Raw genomic sequence first — 22,534 nt, 5'->3', positions numbered from 1 at the left:
GGGAGGTTGCAGGTTAGAATCTCCAGATTGACACAAAATTTGGGTGGGGGAGACGAGGCACTGCATCTGCCTCCGTCCTCATTAGCACTACTGTGGGGCCCTTTTAGCCTCCCTCCCAGCTACTCCCCAGGCACCTTTGGGGATTTAAAAAAAAAAAAAAAAGAGCGTGATGAAAACAATAATATTTTTGACATCCATGCGCCGCTTTCACGGCACTGCTGACTTTCTAGGGCACTCCGACACAAAACGGCCGACCGAGTGGGCATTTTGAGCGCGTCCCCTCCAGACTGGGAGTAGTTGGACGAGCTATCTGCAGCAGGTGAGATAATTATCGCTCACAACCTCAGCAACCCCACTTCAAAACAGACTTTTAGGTGTTTATTTTTTTAAAAGCGGTGGAGGGGAAAGAAGGAGAAGAAAGCAGTTTTCTATTCATGCAAAAAAAAAAAAATCTTGACAAAACCAAATAATAATAATAATAATAAAAAAGAATTCATTCAGCCTCAGGGAGGATTTGACGAAAAAAAAAAAAAAAAAAAAAGTTCCGCGAGTTACACGAACCTGTCACCTGTCTTTCTGTAAACGCCCCATTGTCATGTGGCTTCTGCGGCTTTCTTGAATCCTCCAGCAGTTCAAAGACGAGCAGAAACAGACGAGCCGAGTTTCACTTTCGGTTCTGTTTCAGAGAAACTGCCCGGCTACCGCTAAACACTGCGAGGAGCGCAGCAGCAGGAGGAGCCGCAGCCCTGCGACCTATAAAAGCCAGTAAACAGAGTTTCCCAGCACTCACACACGGGAGAGGACGCTCAGGGACCGGCCGGGGGGGCCTCGCAGTCTGACACACTCTGGAGGGTTTATTTTTTTCCTCTCGCTTATTTATTTCAAGCCTCCAGACGAAGAGTGGTCCGTCCAGCCGGCGCTGCGTCACGCTTTTTCCATGCAGGATATCTGCCTCGGCCTCCACAGCTAAGAAGGCATCACTGGGACATTTTGGGATTAAATCATAATAAGAAAAAAAAAGACATCAAGGAATCCGTGATCGGCTGCTGTCATTAGAGCAAAACGGTGAGATTTGTTTTCCATTCTGTAACTACAGCAAAGTCCATTTTCCTATGTGGTTTTTGGACCAAACCATGCCTGGAGCTGTCTGAGCTACTTAAAGTCTTATATTTAAACATTTCTTGAATTGTTGTATCCTGACACCTGACTGAAGTCTGCAAACTCTGTAAGCAATAATGTGGGGATCAGTTGCATTTTGTTTAAAAACATTAAGTCCTAAACACTGTCTCTCCTATGAAACGCTCCCCCCCATCTGTTAATCATTAGATTTTCATGGAAGTTTACACAATTTTTTCCCCCTGAACTTGTATCACAAGCGTTTTAGCAGTCCTCAGTATACATAAAACCTGTCAGCGTTTCTTTTTTTTTTTTCTTTTTTGAAGAAACCTCATCCTTGGCAAGAAGCTTATCGGCTTATCTTAACCATTAGATTCTGACAAACTCTCAGGGTTTTGCCTTTCCTTTACTGATCAGTATCTCATATATATAAATAATTCTCTCTAACTCTCTTGAATAGAGTTGAATTGTAGGTTGCAACGTTCAGAGATTCTGTGGCTAGATTGTTAGCTTACAACCAAAGATTTTAGCTTGATATTACATAGATGAACATTTTACATATCAAGCAGAGACGAAGAAGAGAACACTGCTATAGGCTTGTGTGTGTGTGTGTGGCTTGAGACAGCATACAGTAAATTGGATGTGGGTTTACCAGCCAAACCACAAATTCCAGTCATTTGAAGAACAGCTCCGCTCTGTGGAAAGTAGATAACATTTCTATCCCAGGGTCAGACACCAACACTGATAAACGAGCGCTCTGTCTCTGTGCGGCTCCCCTTCAAATGATGAGTTTAGTTCAGGTTGTTGTCGACGTCACAAGGAATAACGCCTGGTTTCTTCTTTCCTTCAGGATGTCAGTGCGGTGGGTAGAGATGGGAGAGGGCTTGGGGCCTCTCTCCACTGTAGGATGGTAGCCAACAGCACAGTGAAAGGTCATGACAAGATCCCCTTGTCAAGCTCCTCGTCGCCGCCGTCTTCCTTGACCCCGCCGTCGCCGACCCGGACGCAGTCCGAGCAGCACCAGCGTCAGTCCAACCCGAACCTGAGATCCGGCTCTGCCTGCTCCGTGTATCTGACCCACTTCCCGACGTTCACCTCCAAGGAGGACTGCGACATCATCACCGAGACCGCCACCAAGCTCGAGCGCAGTGGCTTCTACTGGGGGCCCCTGGGCGTGGAGGACGCCCACCGCATGCTGAAGGACGCCCCGCTGGGCAGCTTCCTCATCCGCGACAGCCGGCAGAAGGACGTCTTCTTCACGCTGTCCTACCACGCCAAAGGCGGGCCGGTCAGCGTGCGCATCGACTACAAGCGGCAGAAGTTCTCGCTGGCGGGCAACGAGCGCTGCTTCCCGACGCTCTTCGCTCTCCTGGAGCATTACGTCAACTCGCCGAAGAAGAGCCTGAGAGTCCCGTACAGGAAATGGGAGCCAACGCTGCAGGAGCTGTGCAGGAGGCACATCGTGGGGCTGTGCAGCGAAAAGAGCAAGATTGCAGAGCTGCCGGTCACACATGTGGTCCAAGATTTCCTGTTGGAGTTCCCTTACAAACTATGAGCAGCCTGCCACGCAAACTTCTGATCGTCTTGTTTTTCACTTCAAAGTGGCAGTTTTTACCAAGTAACAGTACACCAGAGGGGCTATTAACGCCCTTCCATCACAGACTGGAAGCAGAGACTGCATCGTCATGGTTACAGATAAAAGGAGCTCCAAAGAGACGTTCGAACCAAAGTCAAACACGGGCAGCTCCCAGTTGGACAATGTTCCTCCGTAACATTTCAACACCGACTACCTCTAGAGACTCCGCTCCCAGCTGCACATGGACAGGGCGTCCCCTGGCGTTGAGGAAGTACAAAAAGTTGAAAAGCGCTGCATTAAAAGGAAACTACACGTCCAGCGGGGCAGTTACAGAGACAGAGGACTGCTGTGGACGGACGTTGAAAGGACGGGCCGCTAAGAGTTTAAAGTCGTGGCGGAGGGTACGGTTGAAACGAGCGGAGGCGGCGGGGAAATTCACTTTCGTAGCAGACTTCAATACTCTAATGTTGAACGTTTACATGACACCTGAATGTTTGTCAGCACCCAAGACTCGGATCCCTCGCTCGTTGAAACCTGTGTGTCGGCTTTGCAAAGCAGGAAATGTCTGCTGGTCCTCATCACGATATTCACATGTACTGTACTGTGTCTGCAAAGGTGACTCACCACTTATTTAACCGTCGGTACAGAACAGAATAGAATTATTTTTTGAAATACTTATATATATATATATATATATATTTTTTTTTTTTTTTTTAATTTACTTTTGTGATATTTTTAATAAAAAAAATTACCTTTGATTTTTGTGTTTCTGCTTAGCTGATTGTGGGTTTTTGTTTTGTGCTCCTGCGTGTGTTGTGATGGGGGGGGCTTTGCCGGGGTGAGGAGGAAGGACAAACACTTGCGATCCTCGTTGAAGCCATTTCACAGATTGTAAGGTAGACAGTCAGACAGGAAGTGTGGAAGGTAGTGTACAGTATCATCAACGCAATGAGTCATCTCTGTAGGGCAAAAGTGACTGGTGGGTGGGGTTACTTTGGTAGTAAATGAAGTGTTGGGCGTATATAAATACACTTACCAGAACTAGGGGGAGAGGTGACACACAATGAAGTGTATGATTGTATAAATGTGTGTGTGTGTGTGTGTGTGTGTAGCACTTTCACTCTCCTGTGGACCAAAAGCAGATTAGAAGTTTCCTCACGAGGAAGTGGGAAATTTTGGGGGGTTATTGGTTAGACAGACATAGACATGCCGAGGTTAGACTGAATTTTAGAGTTTCTAAAGTACAGAGACTCTCCGAATTGTACGAGCAGACCGACCTGAACTGAAACTTTGTGGAGACATGAGGGGACACGTGAAGCGACTCTTTAAACGGCGACAGCTTCCAATGCCGTCAATGACTCACTCGAAGCTTTCGGAAGGGTGTTTGACCAAGGTCTTGCCCGGTGCGCTTTGTTTCGAGCCCACTTTGAAGCAGATCCCAGCTAAAGGATCCTGTGAAACCGCTTTCCCGGGACGGGTTATCCCATCAGGGCTGCGATTTTAAAGGTTTACTCAAAAGAACATTTATCAGTTCAGCCTGAGAGACTCCAGTTAATACACAGAAAGTTTATATCTCCTATGAACAACAGTGGACAGGGTCACCTGCTGTATGAACTTTAAAAAAAAAAAAAAAGTTTTTACTCTGAAGGGATTCTGAGTTCTCTAAAAGTGACTAATCTTTAAAGCATTTTGTCGCTACGCAGACGGCTCGCCAGTCCAGTCACAATTAAACCTTTGTTTCCTCCGAACCGAGGTCCTTCACACAACCATCACTTTCAGTGTCTATTGTTTTACACTCGAGCTAAAAGCGGGCTAGTAGTAGGCGTAGTGACAGCGTCTGATAGGTCAAACTGTTCCTGTACGGCCCAATTTAGTTTAACCGTCAACTCGCATTGAGCTTTAACTTTAAATGTGTCCTTTTCAGAGCCGTGACACTTGTGAGAATGTGTTACTTTTGTCACCCCGTGTGACGTAAACTTCATTTCTCATCTGAAACGTTAACCTTGCCTAGCTACTAGTATGTCACTCATTACCTAACCAGACCGCCGACGCCAAAACCAGATTTTACCATAAGGCTTTGTGACCTTAAGGGGATTTCTTTAGACTCTTTAGACTGTTGCCAAACACGTAGGTGAGTCATACCGAATACTGCGCTCACAATTTATTTCAAGTAAAGTCTGAGTAGTTCGAAGATATAATTTTTTCATCCTAAGGAATGTGTGAAAAGGCATGGCACACGAATCGGTGATTAATATACAGTGACTAACGCTGGAAGTTCACATCAATTGACACCTTTTTTTCAGCTTAGAAACAAACCAAAAAAAAAAAAAGAAAGAAATCAAACACAAAATGATATTTAGGTGCGAGTTCACGTAGACCTGGTAACGAGTGAATCATTCATTCATTTGTATCAGTTTCACTCAGCCCTTCTGTTTTCAGGACATTCCCGACTATTTTAAGAAGTGAAAAGTGAAGTGAGGTGTTGTGTGACGGCGCTGCTTATCAGCTGCTTTCTGCCGAATCCTTGGCTTGGAGTTTTCTGGTCTTTGACGCGCTTGTACGGAAACCGACGGCGGCGCGAGAGGAAATATCGATGCTCTTTGACATTTCACAGAAGATAAGCAAATGTCTAAATTCGGATTTTCGATAGAACGGATCCTAAAAGAAAACAAAAACAAAAAAAAAAAGATACAAAAACGCGATCACTTCCGAAATGAAGTTTATCAGCTCCGTTGGCCTATCTGGCACCAGCAATGCTTGCTCGCTCATGCCATGTTTTTTTGCTTATTGAGAAACGATGGAGAAAGAGAGAAAAAAAAAATTAATTCCTTGAAGATTCCTTAGTCATCTGCTTCCCTCGTTTTCTTCAGTTCTTGTTAGAAGGCGATATCTCAGAATTCACAGCACGATCACTGTAGATTTACAGGAAACATTAACCATTTAGGATAAGAGGAGTGAGGTTTCACAATGACTTGCCAAATGTGGGGTGAGTGCCGCATCACAAGTCAGTCAAGTCAAAAAAAGAATACAACAGGATGCATCAAACTGTTTTATCTCTTTCAGTAAAGGCCAAGCAGTTTCTCTCTCTCTCTTTAGATATATATTTGTAACAGTGATGCAGAGTTTCTCCATAAAACCTCATCTAAGCTTGTTTTTCTACTAGCTGCTAGCTCAAGACTCCAAAAATGATTAACTTTCCCCATAAATTGGTCATAAATTGCTCTATTTACAATATGCTTAACAGTATTATCTTTATTACACAATATTAATGGCCTAGACTGAAGGTGGGTAGTATTTCTTTTTTCCCCAGGCAGCCATTTGAACCTGTTGAACCGAACTGAGACATGTGCACAGCATGCCGCCTACATACATCATCACATCATCTGCAAATATAGACACAGGATTGTGTTTTTGTGCTTTACATGAAGCTAACATTTGCTGCATTTTCTTTAGAAAACTGGTAAAAATAGTTTTAGCTTTCCTAGGAGTCGATTTATTTTTGTGCATGATAGGCCTGTTTCACGGCAGACATTTTGGCTCGAAATAGTTGAGAAACTGTAGGCGTCTTCACCGTTTAAGATGCATTTCTGCTAGTTAGCATTTTTACAGAACAACCAAGCATGCACGGCAGTAGAAGGTGAAGACATCGCTCATTAATACACCCTTGTCAACTCCTCAGTAAGAAAAGTAGCTATTGGCCGTCCTAAAAGTCACTGAATGACATCACCTCATTTCCAAAACTGACCTGAGAGCAATAACAGGGGAGACGAAGTCAGTAAAAAAACAGCCTGAATATGTTTAGAACTACAAAAGGAACTCTCTTCTGTTGATTCTTGTTGTATTTAATGTCACAGTTTGAATGCTCCTCCTTCATCCGGGCTTGGGAACTATAAAAGTATCCCCAGTAGTGCAGTGATTTATTGTAGACAGAAAACTTTACATTTACATCCCATCATGAGCTGAGTAATGAGTCAGTCAAGGCTTTGTGTGATTCATTAGCAGCCTGGATACGTTAGGAGTGATTATCTCCTGACTGGAGGGCGAGGCGCTGCAGGAGAACCGGGGTGCCTGTGAGCCCTTTGGGACAAGGGAAGGGCGCCATGGCAGCACCTGCTCGCTGGAAAGGACAATACCTGTTTCCATGTCAGTCTTCAAATCTCCTATATCACCAGAAAAAGTTGCTAGATTTGTTGCTAGTGTTTTTTCCCCCCCTTTTAAATGGTTGCCAGAGGAGTCTTAAAACAAATATAAACATAAGGACAAAGTCGCTGTAATCCACCTGCGCTTTCCCCAAGTCAAAATGTCTGCCGTGAAACAGGCCTGTGTCGAGGGATGGATGTCTCGAGGGCTACTTCTGGCCCTCAGGCCTTCATTTGTCCAGGTGTGGTCTAGACTGACTTGAAAGGGAAAAAAAAATAGCACTACTACTCTTAACTCCTTGGCTCACCACAAACACTAATCCAAAAGGTGGGTGGAAACAGGAAGATGAGAGTCTGCTTACTAACGCTCCAATAGTGTAAAAATGACTATAGTAGCACAAGACTGATATTTTAATATACTTATATATAATTATGACACAAGGTGTTTCTTATAAAGAGTCTATAGCTTATAGCTGCAACTATTTTAAAAGGTACTTTGTGAAGTTTAAAGATAAAAAAGATGCTTAGTTTAGTTAGCTAATGTGTTATGATAGAAACAAGCAAGCTCTAAATGAATGCTAGCTATCTGATGAAGACTAAAATGTTTTTTTTAAGTATCTTTAACATTTTGTGATCAGTCAAGCTAAGCTTTTTTAGCAAGCTCAAGTTAAGGATTGTTGATACAAAATGTTAGTTCTAAATTAAGTTTATGTGCCAACTTATTACAATAAATACACTTTTGTACACTGACATTTGTACTCGAATGCAATTTCAATTTAAATGTACTTATGACCTTAGCTCCATAGTGAAAACAGTTTCATCTTCCAGAGCTGCAACATGCAGAGATGATGACGAACAAGACGGCTTCAAAAGCACAAGTGCACAAAAAAAAAAAGGTCAAATCTGTATGGGATCTCTGCAGTGAAAAAAAAACCAAAACTTCAATTAATGCTATGAGTGTAGTTTAGTACAAAGACACACACATACACACACAGTATCGCTTCAATACCAGGAATCTATTTACGTTTACGCACACACAACCAGACTTCCGTGAAGAGAGGAACCGCGATAAAAGTAACACGTACAGACCACAAGATGACATCGGGGCCCTAGCAGCCGCCACAAACAGGTAGAAACCACGTCAAGATCCGAGCCCTCAAACAGACGCTCTCACAAAAGCAAAAAAATATTGTTCAGACGTGTTGCAGGGCTGTGTTGTACACAGGCAGGTGGAGGAGGCCGTGCACACGCCAGGCTCACAAAACACGACTGCGTTGCGACCTTTAGGTAGAATAATTTATTGCAGTTCTCTCTTTATTCCTCTGTTTTAGTTCATTAACAATACTTACAAGTTTAAAAGCACACAGCATTTACAGTGCATACAAACATTTTACACACACACACACTACAATCAGATAATAATGGAGGCTCGTGGCTTGTTTTGGTAGTTTCCAGTGGCTGCAGGAACATTGTGACATTTTCCTAACAAAACCTCTGATCAGTCCGAAAACCGTGCCAAACAAAAGCCTCTTCAGCACGTCAGTGTTCATCACTATCATTCCGCTGTTATTTACAGTAGCGAGGTGGAAAATCTCGACAGACTCATAAAAGAGAGTATTGCTCTGAGTTTCTCAAACTTGTTGAGGACTGAGAAGAGTCAGAAAGTAAGCGTGAAAGAGAATTAAGACCATGTTCTGATTGCGTGGGGAAAGTTAAAAGTGGGCGCCGCGTAGGGCAGCTGGTAAAGGGCAGGATATCAATTAAAGGATTCAAAACGATCAGGGAGCTCTGAGGAATCCGAGCATGCTTTGCTCCTTAAACGCACAGAAGTTGTGAATGAATCACGCGCCGCTGTACGGAGAGAAAAGTTCTGCATGACATTCGTCTCTCCTGTTAGCTTCGTAACGTTACTGCAGTAGAAACGCCGCCTTCATCGAATTAAAGCAGGAGGGTCAGGTTAGCGTTTAGCTGCTGAACATTTATTTGGTTTAAACTTTCTTGAAAAGTTCATCCAGGAATTTCAGGTTTTAGCTCAAACTCTCCCCCCACCGTGGGTTACCACTTCAGGGAACAGTGGACCTGGATGGTAAGAGCCCTTAATTGTTTGAATCCCTCAGCGTAGCGCTCGTCACGCTCAAAAAATAACTTCATTCTGATGGTGAATATATTTATTTTTGAATGCACTCCCACATATAACAAGAAGGAAATTATAGAACTAAATTATTTATGTTTGCTGTTACAAACTATTTTTAGCGGCTCACTTAGTAACCTGCGTAGTTACAGAGTGAAAGCATTAATGAACTGAGGAGACTGAACGTGAGGATCGTGCCACTTCTGCAGCAGCTGCTGTTCAACTCTGATCGTTCATTCATCTTGTTAGTAACGCTTACAATCGTTGTCTCACCTTTATGAATGAGCAGATTCTGGGTGTAGCTTTGAGTTACGACGTTGGAATGAAAGCCAGTGATGAAAAAAAAAAAAAAAAAGCCAACCAGGTCAAAGTTTTTGCGGTTGCTGTTGCATAATTAAACATGACACACCCCTCGCACTTACAGAGCTGCATTCACAAACATCCTTATGTGTTTCAGATCACTTAATTCAAAAGTTTTGCAGCGGTGGAAGAGTCGGACATAACAATAAATTAGATCAGAATGCTTAAGTTGATTAACGAGAAACTGAAGATGATTTTTCCATGTGGATGGGGAAAAAAAACCCCAAACTATATTAGGATCGGAAACAAAGGAACACGTGGGAAACCAGTGACAGCAACTGTTGATAGATGAGACATGCAACAGTGAAAAGGCAAGTGCAAGTTATCGTTCTCTGTGCATCATGTTTGTTTGAACATAGTAGTGAGCACATTTGTGTGAACAGAAATAAAAGTGGGAACAGCTGCAGCATTAGCATGTGGCGGACAGGTGTGCGCGCGTGTTGGAGCTTATACACAATCGAGACGAGTAGAAGTCTTTGCTGGTTGACGTGTGCGTGATCCAAACACGTCTCGACACACCGAAGTGCTCAGAAAACACAATGTGCTTTGAGTTCTGCTGCTGTTTGACCGGAATCGGTCCTTTGTTGAGTAGAAAGTGACTTCCTTCATGTACAAACACAAAATGATGAGATGCCTTCAGACAAACTCTACCTATGAAAATATACAGCAGCTGAGCAGTCTACCCATCACACTGAACTGCACTCCGTGAGTGTGCGTGTGTGTGTGAATTAAATCATTTTGTGCAGGTTCTTTAATCCAGCTCCGGTGACTCAGGTGTTTCAGTATGTATCCCTGCGTCTTCGCTCTTCTCCGAGGACTCTATCGCCGTCACACTGTCTACAAGAGCATCCTCACCTTCTGGCTTGTCTGCCCCCTCCGAAGCTTCATCAGTGGGTGTGACCAACTCGGTGGTTTCAGTGGTTTCATCTTTTACTGTCGTATCTGTCTCATCCATTGGAGAACCCTCCTCCTCTTCTCGTTTTCTTAAACCCTCCTCCTCCTCCTCCGCGATGGCGGCATTCGGTCTTTGAAGGGAGTGAGGGAGGGGGTGAAGATGGGGCGAGTCGGCAGGAGGCAGCAGCGTGAGCGACTCCACGCTCAGGGTGTCCGCGCTGCTGTCCGTGAGGAGGGAGATGGTGGGCTGGGAGGCCGGCGTGAGGCTCGGTGCCAGCGCCGGAGCTGGGGCCGGGGTCGAGGGAGCCCAGGACACTCGCATTACGTCCCCAGCCCCTCCTTCACCTTCTCCACCTGAAGACGAGGACGGGGTGCGCTCCAGAAACGCAGCATCATCTGCAGGCAGGTAGAACACCGACGGAGAAAATAAGGAGGGCTTTATGTGGCGAAAACAGAAATCTGAGCAGATGCACTCGCTCTCATCAAACTGAGTACACTTCAATGGGAAAAAAAAAGAAGAAAGATCTGGTGACGTGTTTCATCACAGTTCACATTGTGATGGCAGGTCCAGCTGCTCTTCCCACTGACGCAGCTCTTCAGCTGGGACATAAACTGGCACCCTTGTGTGGGAAGTGTTTCTGATACGCACTGTGGTGGTATAAAACCTTTCACTCTCAGCGTTAGGGCAGATTCATTCTGCTTTTTTTCCCACTACCGCCAAGATTTGGCTTAAATTCCATTAAACTTCCAGCTCAACATTTTGATATTAAATTTATGAAATTCATTCTGTCTCATTTAATGTTTCTGTCACAACATTTCCAACAAAAATAAGTATAACCCTTTCAACCATCATGAAATTATTAACGATACAAAATCAGTCATTTCTCAATAACTGAAAATAACTCTAAAAACCAGGATAGAAACAAAACAAATCTGCATTCTGTTATCCTGTACAGGTTGACGTTATGTGTTGTGTAACCAGCATGATGAGTGCTCTGAATGGCACAATGGCTTCACTTATATTCTCACATAAACCACATATAGGCACCTATATGATGCCATGACAGGAATGTTTCAGCTGTGAAACACCACTGCAAACTTTTGTGGTTCTGGTGGTTTGTATATGAGCACCAAAGAAACACCCGACACTCAACAACGGGTAAAGAACGTACGTATTCGAATTCACGCTCAAATACGCTCTCGCGCTGTAAGTTAGCGCTAACAGAAATCTTATCATGATGTGAAATCTGCTTTTCGAAAATTGTTGGCGTACATTAAACTGACAATGTGCAAACCATTAGTTCAGCTTTCAGTGTGTGTGTGTGTGTGTGTGTTACCTGTAGGGCTCTGAACTGAAATGGTGCTCGCAGTAACAGAGTCACATCTTCCTGTGCTTCCACTCCCGCTGGAGGGAGGTGAAGGGGAGGAGAGGGGCGAGGGGCTGTGCTGTGGCACACAGTGGGCCACTGCGAATCCTGCCGACATGTAAACAAAGACATTCGGATCAGATGTGCTATCGCTGCTAGCATGTTCTTTCACTTCCTGAGACGAAGGAAGGAACACTGAACTGAAAAAAACAAAACTACTGACAAGATTAAGTCAGGTGCTTTTGGATAAAATGGTTTGAAGGACACTCTGAAGGATTCGAGAACTGTTGGTTCCACTGGGGAGCATTTATAAGAACCTGTGTTTTCTTTTGCTCTGTCAGCAGAACAATGTGACCTTATCCAACAGTCAGTGCGCCCACGTCACTCATGTACGTCACATTCAATACCAACAATAATGGAGGACTCCATGAGTGGAGTGGTGTCGTAAGTCTTTGGTTTAATTTTTACAGCAGAGTTTGAAGAGAACTACAAAACCTCAGAAGGAGGACGTATAAGAGCCAAGACTCGCACAACAGATCAGCTTATTTTGTGCTGATCATAGCAGACAACTACAACAGTGAAGCATCTTCTACTTTATTGATGCAAATACAGATTTAATAGTTAAAAAACTGTTCAATTTACTCAGCCAATTAACACATGTCTATGTGTGGACCTATCACATCTTCTAAAAATCACAGAAGTCCCTACTCAGAGTCCCTGCTGAGGCAAGACAGTGCCTGCTCTGAAGCAGGAGCTGAAAAAGAACCAACAACCATAATCCTAAGGACTATGAACGACCACGGCACTGCAAATTACAAAACATAAAATGGAAAACTACCTCAAATGGTTATAAGAACTAAAATTACATGAACTTTTTTTTATATATTATATCTTTTAAAATATTCACAAAAAATACACTTTAGTTATTGACACCAAAAACAAATCCCTATATATATTCTATGACTTGTAGTTTGAGTAAAAACCAAAACAAACAAATAAACTAAACTAATCCGACAACAACAGGATAAAATATGTGAAGTTGCAAACTAAACAATACCTGTAATGCTTGATTTTTTAGAAAATGAAAGAAAACAGGGGACTTTTCAGCTGTAATCTGAGGTGATGCATTTCTACACAAAAGCCTCGGCTGCAGAAAGGAACAAGATTGTCACTGTTGCACTTTGACGCTAAAGATCAACTCACAGATTTGTTTCCACTAATCTGATAAGATCACCAGTTGGTTTGATAGCCAGGACAATTATTTGGTGTTCTTACATACAAACGGAGGGATTTCAGTCATTTTCTTTTACGATCTTAGCGCCAGGATCAATTCTGAAACTACGAGAAGGTGAAAGCAGTACGTTTCTCTGTTTGTCACCTGGTACTTTGTCGACAGAAGCAAACACAGATCTGTTTGCCGTGGGGTCGTTGGGCGCCCGTCTCGACTGCTCGTAGAACCGGAAAGGCAGACCGCTGGGAGATGCGTTGGCCGTCTGACCGAAACCCAACACCTCGGTTGCACTGGGCTGCACTGGCAGGTCCAACAGAGCTGTACATGCAAGATGGAAGCGTAAAAATCTGAGGCTGCAAAAACTATTCTAACTGAGAAAAACGTAACTTCACTGGTTTTATTTGCAATTAGATTTACAATTGGCATGAAGTGATTGTGCTTTAATGTTTAGAAGGAAAAAAAAATTTAAAGCCGTTCTGTGAATTCAGTGGGTTTTTTGGCAGGGGGTCACATCCTCCGCTATTTGCTGAAGCGGCGAGACCGGCTTTTCTGTATTTCTGAAGAATTAAACCATGCTGAGAGGAAGTGCAAACTATTGATGGGTAAAGTCCTCAGTTTTAGAGTGCAGGCAAACTTTGGCCACATTTTCTGGTTTGTTTTCACAGCAGATTCAGGATTTAGGCTCCAGAACAAGATATTTTAAAGCACCTCACAGAGATCGAAGAAGGACAGATCTTTGTTTCTGATTCTTCAACACCACTGATAATTATCACTGATGATGGAAGTCCAGGAAAAACCGAGGGGGGAGATTAGTGATGAAAAAATAAGGAAGTCACTTTTTGGAATTAGCAGAAAGACATTTTCTGGTAAAAACATCTTATTTAGGGGAATGAGACAAAATGTTCCTAAGAAATTAACTTTGATTTGTGCCAAATTTAATAAATAACCAAGTTGAGTTCCATTTGATATCATGGATACATTGAATCCAAGACGACTGGGATTCTGTGAAGCCTGCTGATGCACAGTTAAAGGGAATTTCATTTACTGGTAGTTTTTTTTTTTTTTCCTGGTAAACCCACTGTACTGATTACATTCACAGAAGCTTTCAGCCACTCCATTTGCGCAAAGACGGTAATTTCTCTCTGCGGTTCGGTCTTCCTTACCTGCGATCCTCTGCATCTTCATGCGTCGGGCCTGGATGCGACCTTTGGCCAGTCTCTGCTTGGCGATGATGCAGCGGATGTGGTCGGCGAAGATGAAGTTGGCCTGCAGGATGGGCAGGGGCTTGGCGTGGGGATTGGAGCTGGGTTTATGAATGACAATGTTCAAAGCTCTGCTGTCATCCTCGATGCCAGACACCTGCATGTCCTTTTGGAATAGAGAGAAAAGCAACAGTGAGTGTTAAGAATTCAAACTGGAAGACAATAAAGTAAAAACAAAAAAAGGGTTGTAGCTGGAAAATAAAAGGACAAAACAAGGTTAAAGCTAAATACAGCATTTTTTTTAATCAATAGAAGCATAAATGGGACCTTTTACATTCTTCCATTAAATAAAAAATGTATTATCTTTTATAAATACTAACTGCTCATTGCAGTAAAACCTTTCCAATAGCAGTTTGACAACACCACACTGTTTAAAATGACTGAAATTCCTACACTGATGTAAAAACCAAGCCAACTTTGATTCACTTATTATTATCACTAATGGTGCTTTGACTCGTCATAATCCAAAGAAAAATATTCTTTTATGCTCTTTTATGGCCTCTTTCCAATAAAATTTAAATGTCACAGACTAGAAAAATCCTAAGAATTAATTAGAAGAGAAATGATGATAAACAGAAAGGACAAATGTGAAGCAGGAGTGTAAGGTGAGATGGGAAACATGTAGAGGCAGACAAGTTGTTTTGGGTTTAAGCAATGATGTCAGTTGGAGATAAGTTATCAGAGGGCTTAGCAAAGAGCAATAACAGAAGATCAATAAATCCATGTCGGTGTGTGGAGAAATAAAAGCATTAAAAAATCTGAAGCATAATTTATGGACTGAAAACCAAAGCACTCCCTTATTTAAAAGTTACACGTTCAAAAGCTTCTCATCACGTTTAAAAAGTGACAAAGATGTAAATCTACCCCTCTGCTTCGTTTAGTTTGTGCAGAACCTCTGCTTTATTAGTTTACTCTGCCATCTTTAAGGCTCAGTTACAGTTAGAGTGTCAGGCAGGACTCTGCTGACTGAACCCGAGCAGCGGTGTAGGCGTTTCTACGAGACGCTTACGTTGGTGCAGTATTCTCTGAAAAGACAGGTGGAGGTACACTACATAACCAGTGGAAATATAGTTCAAAAAAAAAAAAAAAAGAGAACAAACGGTTAATGTCACACAGCAAACATGGCTGCTCGCAGTACTGCACATATTCAGGAGGAAGAACTGTTGGTTAAACTGAAAGGATTCAGTTTGACTTTCTTTGATTTATTCGCTTCAAATGAAATGTTGAGTACATACATGACATTTTAATTTGAAGTGAACTGTATGCTTCCATAATAGAAAATAATGCCTCATTCATGGTATTTTTACTGGCAACAAAATGACCTGCTGAGGGCTACAGTGGATCATTTTATTGGTTGCGATTCACCCATCGTAGGACCAATATTTCTTCGCTCTGTGGTCTATAAACACTCCTTTTTATCGGCTGCAGCAGTAACCTCGTTCCACGAGTTTTGAGCCATTTGATCATGTCTGTGCTCTCTCATAGCGGGATCATATAAATGCCGGTACAGGCCAACAGAGCGAGAGCACCTTAGATAAATTGTCCATTTTGAACAGAGCGTGGAATGCACAGTCTGTGCCAAGTTACAAAAATAGGGAGGTGCACGACCACATGCCGCGACACGACGTGCACAGGGGCGGAGACGGCGTGATCGGCTACTCTTACTCATCTCTTCAATATGACAAGTATAAACCTAGCTTTACCCTCCACTCCTGACTCTTCAGCTGCACTTCACGCGAGAAAAACTTTAAAGGGAAAATTCAGATCTCTTGAAGTGAGGTTCTGTGGAGAGGTTACGAGCAAATAATATCTTACTTGTTGTAGATAGCTCTTTGAATGACCTAATTTTGGAGAAATAGAGTTTATTTTTGACTGGATTAAAGAACTAACAGCTAGCCAGGGCAAGCCCAAGATGAAGGTGGTATTTTTTTATTTATGCTGCAAAACATAAATACAAAGGAAAAAAAAACCAAATGAACAAACAAAAAAAAAACACTTCTCACTTACTTGCAAAAGGCCAGCAAACTTGACAACCCCCCATCCGAGACGTTTGGTTTCTGGTTCAACCAGACTCATCTGGTACACATCAACAGCGAGGAACCTCTGGGCTTGGATGCCATCTTTACTGACCACCATGCAGGCGATTAGATCACTGTTATCTGAAAAAGATGACAAGCACATAGTTAAATGTACTGCTCCACTATCTCCTACCCCAAACTGACAAAGATAAATAATAAATTCATAAAAGATAATGCTGGTTATTTAAGGTTTTGCAGTCCTAAGCAAAGATGTTTGGATTTTAAAAAATGAACACCATATTTATTTATATCAAATAAATATCATCGTATAACCAACATTTCCAAGTGTTAAAAGAATATCTGTCTTTTAAAGTCCACAATAAATAGGTTAAACCTCTAGTTTTGGACTGATTTACATTTTATTCAACACACATTATCCTGAGAAAGACAACAACACACAGACACACACTCATGTGATCGGACAACAGAGCTTAAAAAAACAAAACAAAACAAAAAAGAAAGAAAGAAAAGAAACACTTCTCTTTTACGCCTCAAACGAAATTCAATGCATTTCAGACCAGTGTGTCATTTTCTTGAGAAAACAAAACAAAAACAAAAGACAACCCATGGGAACATTTATAACGCTTATAATAAAAGAAACAAAAGCAGCTACTTCCCCCCAAAAAACAAAGCAATAACCCCATAATCTGGATCTGGCATCTTAATACTATTAGAGATCAGAATATTTCCTGGCCTGTGATGGATTTTAACAAACTGGTGTTTATTCTGTGTCCGTATTGAAGGTAGATAAGAAGACATTGCAACTCTGTCCAAATACACCATCAGATGTGCCTCCTCTAACAGAACAGAGATAACTCTTTGCTCCCACGTGTCTGGAATGAACATAAAGTAATGATGAAGCCTCATATGAGTAGATTCAGCTTAGCAAAGCTAAACCTATCGACCTGATCTGACACTGCTGCTGTTGGTTGACATATCGCCCACACTGACTGGCTCAAAGAGTAAACAAGTAATAACAGACTTACAACCCACGGCTGAGATCTCATGCAGCTTGTCAAACCGCTTCCTTCCCACAGTTTTATTGCTTTTACTTCCTTAATTTCTTTTCTGCCATCACACTTTGAGCAGTCACCAATACGCAGGAAACTTATTAGTTCCTTATTTGAGTAAAGCGGAGGTATTTTCTGGTCGAAACAGCCCCCTATTGGTATTAATATGTTTGGTGCTGCCGTTCAGATCAGTGAGCTGTGGAGCAGATGTGCTTCAGTGGCGAATTAAAAGATCAAAGGGGATTGCCAGGACCTCAACACCACCTACTGAAGCAGAGACCAATGAAAAGTACCTTTGGTTGGAAAACAGTCTTCTTTTCGATGGTGACAAGGGGACATTAATAACCAAATGGTCAAAGTAATCAGGGGAAATTTGACAGGTTAGGTTCCCTGATGAAATGGGAAAGACCCACACCACCCCCGCTGTCGTTTCAACTGGTTCAGTCAACAGCATGGAACATTGAGCAAACAAATTTATACAGAATTATTAAAACTGTGATGTTTTTAACCACGAAATGCATTTTCATTCCAACAGAACTTTCAATGAAGTCACTATGAAAGTAGTTGTGTGTGTGTGTGAATATACATACACACACACACATATACATACAAAGACATTCTCCCTCCTCCAGGAAGAAGGAAGCTATTAAAAAAGGTGCTTCTCAGTTGGTTTGTTGATTTTATGGGCCACAAAGTGAAACAAAGTCTGTTTCCAAGTGGGATGTGACATCAGCTGTTTTTATAATAAGGTTTCAGCCAACGTTCAAGTTTGTATTGTTCACTGTCACCTGCCGAACCGGCCAGGGTTTGAGGCAGACAATGGGGACAGTTGTCAGAAGTGTGAGAAAACCAAATGTGACTCCACGGGTTACATCCATTCATTGTTATGATGCAAATTTTGCATAGCTAGTTGACTAAAAAGCACATTTTCATAAGTAAGAAACTAAAATTCCTGATTGGTGTTTTGATAGATGGATGGATAGTTTATTATTATTCAACTGATTTAAAACAACAAGAAAACAAAAACAATGAAATTATATTTCCAGAGCAAGTGTAAAAGTTATTTCATTACTATTAGGTCTTTTTTAAATTTGTAAACTCCACACAACTTTTTTCCTCCAAGGAAAGTGCAGAACCTTCAAGTAGAGATGTCCCAATGTGACACCAGTTTTAAAATTTTGGCAAAATTTTTCTTATATCGAAAGCAGCAAGACCTACAGATAGACATGTGGAATCACTATGACTCAACAGTTATTGGATGATGTGGTGAAGTGTGGGCAGTGGGGGCTTAATGGTCAGAAAAAGACCTTTGTGGGTGGAGGTGGCAGGTCTTAATCTGCCCACGCTGGAGGGTTAATAATAATAAAATTTAAAAAAACTCCCCCACTCACTATTACTAATAACATTTTCTTAGTTAACCACCTTGCTTACAAGAAAGAGTGGAAAGTATTTTTTTAATCATACTTCTGTTGAAAGCAGCCCAGAAAATACCACACAGATTGTTTACAATCTTTCTGAGTGACATACTCTGTATTACAGGAAGTGTAATACAACAAATACTTCAAAGGTTGTCATATCCAGATCTGCCTGTTTCTTTCAACGAGAATTTGGCGAGGGGGAACACACAAACTTTATTTGTAGATACCTGCTCCACCACGTCTAGTCAATGGTGAATATTGGAACATTACGATTTCCTGATGGAGAAAACTGACAGCAAGAGGTTGATCCTAAAATCAAATTGGTGACAAAGCACAGTGCTGTGTCACTGCTTTTTTCCATCCCTCAGACCACAGGCTTACATCACTGTTCACCAGACGGGTTTCCAAAAAGAACAGAAACTGCAGCTGACTCAACAGATGACATGATAACATTTAAAGGCCACAACTATCTACATTTGTAAAAGATAGTGCAGGGCACCAGTACAGAGTAAAATAAAAACACGGAATCCAAAGATGTTTTCTCTGTCCGCATTTCACAGAAGTACATTTATGTGAAATCTACTTCTGAAAGTAGATTAAAGCACAACTGATAAACAAAAAACTGAATATGCCACTGTGCAATCTCAATTATGTATTTTTAAAAATCACCTTTGAAAACACAGGTTTGTGTGCTCACTGTCTGAAGTTCAATCTTTTTATTTTTTTGAGTTTGGTTACTATATTTATTACTTAGTCTAAAGGCGACTGAAGTCAGGATACAGAACTGCCCAGACAACAGTAACAATAAGTGTTTTTTTTTCCATTGTTGAGTTGAAAAAGTCCTCCATCATCATCCTCCTTGAGACGTGAGAAGTTGAGACGTGAGAAGTTTTTCTAATGCAGTTTTCATTAGAGCATTTATGTTTTAATTTTCATGCAAGATTTCTCCACCAAAGTCCTTCCAGTGCTAAAGCAGTTTCCTAAAAACAGCTTCAAGGCAGTTTGTCAGAATCAAGGAGACAGTTTATCTCCAGACAGCATGTTGTGTACAAACAGATTTTCTGGTATCAGTGTTTTTAAATGAGGTTTTGAACGGCCGTGAACAGGAGTAAACTATAACCCTGACCAGCAATTCTAAACAATGTCAGCGGAGTACCAAACTTTGTTAGGAAACATTGGAAAATGTTGATCTTTCTGGTGTAATGACCAGCATTTGCTACACGACTGGTGGTCGTGAGCTTGTATGCTTCTAGCTTCTACTGCTGCTTCACCTCATCAACGTTAAAGGCTCCGGCATACTCAATAAGAGGTCAAGAAGTCGGTTTGGGGTCACATGGTGACATGAATGAGAGTTGACTTATGCAAATGATTATTTGATCTTAAAAATGATTTTAAGTGACTTACTTATTATTATTTTGAGCTCTTAAGGGAAGTTTTGGACGGTTGCTTTTAAGCACTTCATATATCGCAGTGCATCTTAAATCGTTTTACCTCCTGCGTGACTGTTCTCAACAGCACAGGAACCAGACAAAGCTCATGTTTCACTTTGTCTGGTTCACAATGTCAGCCCTCCCACTGCTCCATTCAAAGAGATTTTCTTTAAATGGAAGTTTCTTGCCTGAACAGGCCAACCGGCAGCGTGTGAGTGAGTGAGTGTGTGTGTGTGTGTGTGTGTGNGGTATTACCAAAAGTGCACCTTCAGTGCACATCACTTCACACATTTTACTGCACTGACTGACAGTAAATTCAACTCATTAATCTCTGGAAAGCAGTCATCTACCAAGCTGAGGTCTTCACAGGTGAATAGCTAACATCAGAAATGGATAAAGAGCTGAAAGGTTAAAAAAACAACAACAAAAAAACAAACCTCAGAATGACACCTAAAACTGTCACTGTTTGTCAGATTTTACAAAACTACATAAGAGTGTGATGAGGTTGTAACTGTAGTATATTCACACTTTTGTTGTTAAAATAATAATACAGGAGAAACATAATTGCAAATGAATGCATGCACATGCAAAAAAATAAATATGTTAATTAATGTGCCATGGTTCTATGCTCGGTATATGGAGCAGCATACACTTTCGGCTTCAAATTATTGTGCAGTTGCAGTTGTGATATCCATTGCAGAGCTAACCACGTGTAAAGTTTCCAAATCGTCGACACACCTGTGCGCAGTGAGAGAAAACCTATCAGAGTGTGTGTCTATGTGCTCAGCTCTGCGTTGCTGTGGTTGGTAATGTTTGCATGAGCGTGTATCTGGGTCTGCTGGAGCCTGTGCTCACCCTTCTGGGTTGTAGAGAAAAAAAAAAAAATCTGTGAGAAAAATCTGTGAGAGACTGAATTCTGGTGTTTGACAAACACGTGGTATAGCTGACTTGAGGTAAACTACAAGATCAGCTCATTTGGCACTTGTTGTCAGGGAGCAACACTAATTCTAATTCAGCTGACTGTCTTAGATTAAAATGCACTAATAAGAATTTAGGTTATCCTCTCCTATTATTAGTCTGACTTAGTGTCTGTGTGTGTCTTACTCAGATCTAAAACATCGTCGGTCTTAATGAGATCTTCAGGTCTGGTCAGAGGGAGCTGAGTCTCTGGTTCTCCCTGCAGCTGAAGGGACAAGGACCGCAGCATGAAGAACACTCGGATCGCCTGAGTGATGAAGGAGGAAAACACACACACACACACACACACACACACACACACACACACACACACAGCAGAGAGTTTTTACATTAAAACAAATGAGCTAAAGGTATGCAATTAAACAAATGTACAAAAAGACAATCTTCACCCAACAGTAAAAGGAATAATGCTGTAACATCAGCTATTTAGAATCAGAATACCTTTGACTCTGGCAAATCTCCATATTTAATGCATGACTTGTATCAGCTATGTGGGTTGCAATTTATGTTACACGAGCTACTAGAATGTAAACTATTATGAATGTAAAAACATTTCTGAAATAATTAAGTACCTGTGCCCAAGGTTTTATAGAAAAGACTGTATATGAGAGGCCTATATATCTTTAGGCCTCTCATGTATGTAGTATGTTTTTTGTATCAGAACATAAAACCAGAAGAATGTAACCTGAAAGTTCAGTTCTTATTTACTGAACAAGTAGCAAACACCCTGCAGGGCTATTTTCATTTCCCTTTACTAGGAAACATGTGTAAAGCACAAGAGTTGCTTTCCTAGGAATCTCATATCCTGTTATCAATTGTTAAATGCTGTGTGGATTGTGTTGTGTGTGTGTGTGTGTGTATTTACACACCCGGCGAGTTTTCTCTACATCTCCACAAGGCAGTCTCTTAACGAAGTCAATGCCAGTCAGGGGGGTGCCAGTGGGCGGCAGCAGGATTGAGGCATCCATCATTAGATACTCCACATTCAGGGGTTTACTCTGCATTAAACACACAACAATGAGCCACACAATAACACCCACAGCAATGTTTCCATGAAGGAGAATAAGGTTTCAACTTTAACCAAAATGTTAAAACATATATATCACAACACAATATATGTTAAACATATAGTGTTGTGATGATAGAACTTAAAGAGAGGAGTGGAAAAAAAAGTGTTTACTCTAATTGATAGCGATCACAATTTTATTACAAAAACTGTTTTCCTAATATCATGCAGTCCAGTATAGCACAGACTAAAATAAATGAATACATCAATAACCAACCGTCATGCTTCTGTATTCATCTTCAAACATGTCCAGAAAGATTTCTTCACCCTGTCAGAGAAATAAAAATGGAAGTTGGTTTAAAAACAACGTGTGGAAAAGATGAAACAACCACACTCGTTTCATCTGTTATTAATGGTGTTAATTTTAGTTCGTAGATGTATGTAGTTGTGTTTTTGTGATTCAAAGATTTTTTCTCTTTGGTACTCTTTGCAAAGATGGAACACCAAAAGTGTCATATTTGAAGGCCTGTTGTGTTGA

At 41.5% G+C, this 22,534-nt stretch overlaps 2 protein-coding genes across 4 annotated transcripts in view; one reads left to right on the top strand and one right to left on the bottom strand.

Annotated features, from left to right (window-relative positions):
* Window positions 1–697: 697 nt before the first annotated feature.
* On the top strand, window positions 698–2,812 carry socs1a (suppressor of cytokine signaling 1a). Its single transcript, XM_017416656.3, has 2 exons — window positions 698–1,065; window positions 1,967–2,812. The coding sequence occupies exon 2, from the start codon at window positions 2,024–2,026 to the stop codon at window positions 2,669–2,671; it is 648 nt and encodes a 215-aa protein (XP_017272145.1). The 5' UTR covers window positions 698–1,065; window positions 1,967–2,023; the 3' UTR covers window positions 2,672–2,812.
* A 4,964-nt stretch (window positions 2,813–7,776) lies between these two features.
* The window catches only part of clec16a (C-type lectin domain containing 16A), a 37,180-nt gene continuing 22,422 nt past the window's right edge, over window positions 7,777–22,534 (bottom strand). For all 3 annotated transcript variants that reach the window (XM_017416743.3, XM_017416745.3, XM_017416744.3), the window contains 8 exons: window positions 22,274–22,324; window positions 21,860–21,988; window positions 21,117–21,237; window positions 16,084–16,235; window positions 13,978–14,182; window positions 12,962–13,132; window positions 11,554–11,691; window positions 7,777–10,612 (listed from right to left, as the gene is read on the bottom strand). In XM_017416743.3, the coding sequence (XP_017272232.1) occupies window positions 10,074–10,612; window positions 11,554–11,691; window positions 12,962–13,132; window positions 13,978–14,182; window positions 16,084–16,235; window positions 21,117–21,237; window positions 21,860–21,988; window positions 22,274–22,324 (1,506 nt within the window). In that variant the 3' untranslated portion in view covers window positions 7,777–10,073. The remainder of the gene's footprint in view (window positions 10,613–11,553; window positions 11,692–12,961; window positions 13,133–13,977; window positions 14,183–16,083; window positions 16,236–21,116; window positions 21,238–21,859; window positions 21,989–22,273; window positions 22,325–22,534) is intronic.

Source organism: Kryptolebias marmoratus, linkage group LG12, assembly GCF_001649575.2.
Source record: "Kryptolebias marmoratus isolate JLee-2015 linkage group LG12, ASM164957v2, whole genome shotgun sequence".
NCBI classification, from domain to species: Eukaryota; Metazoa; Chordata; class Actinopteri; order Cyprinodontiformes; family Rivulidae; genus Kryptolebias; species Kryptolebias marmoratus.
The sequence above is the reverse complement of the archived record's forward strand: the minus strand, read 5'-3'. Positions and strand labels throughout refer to the sequence as shown.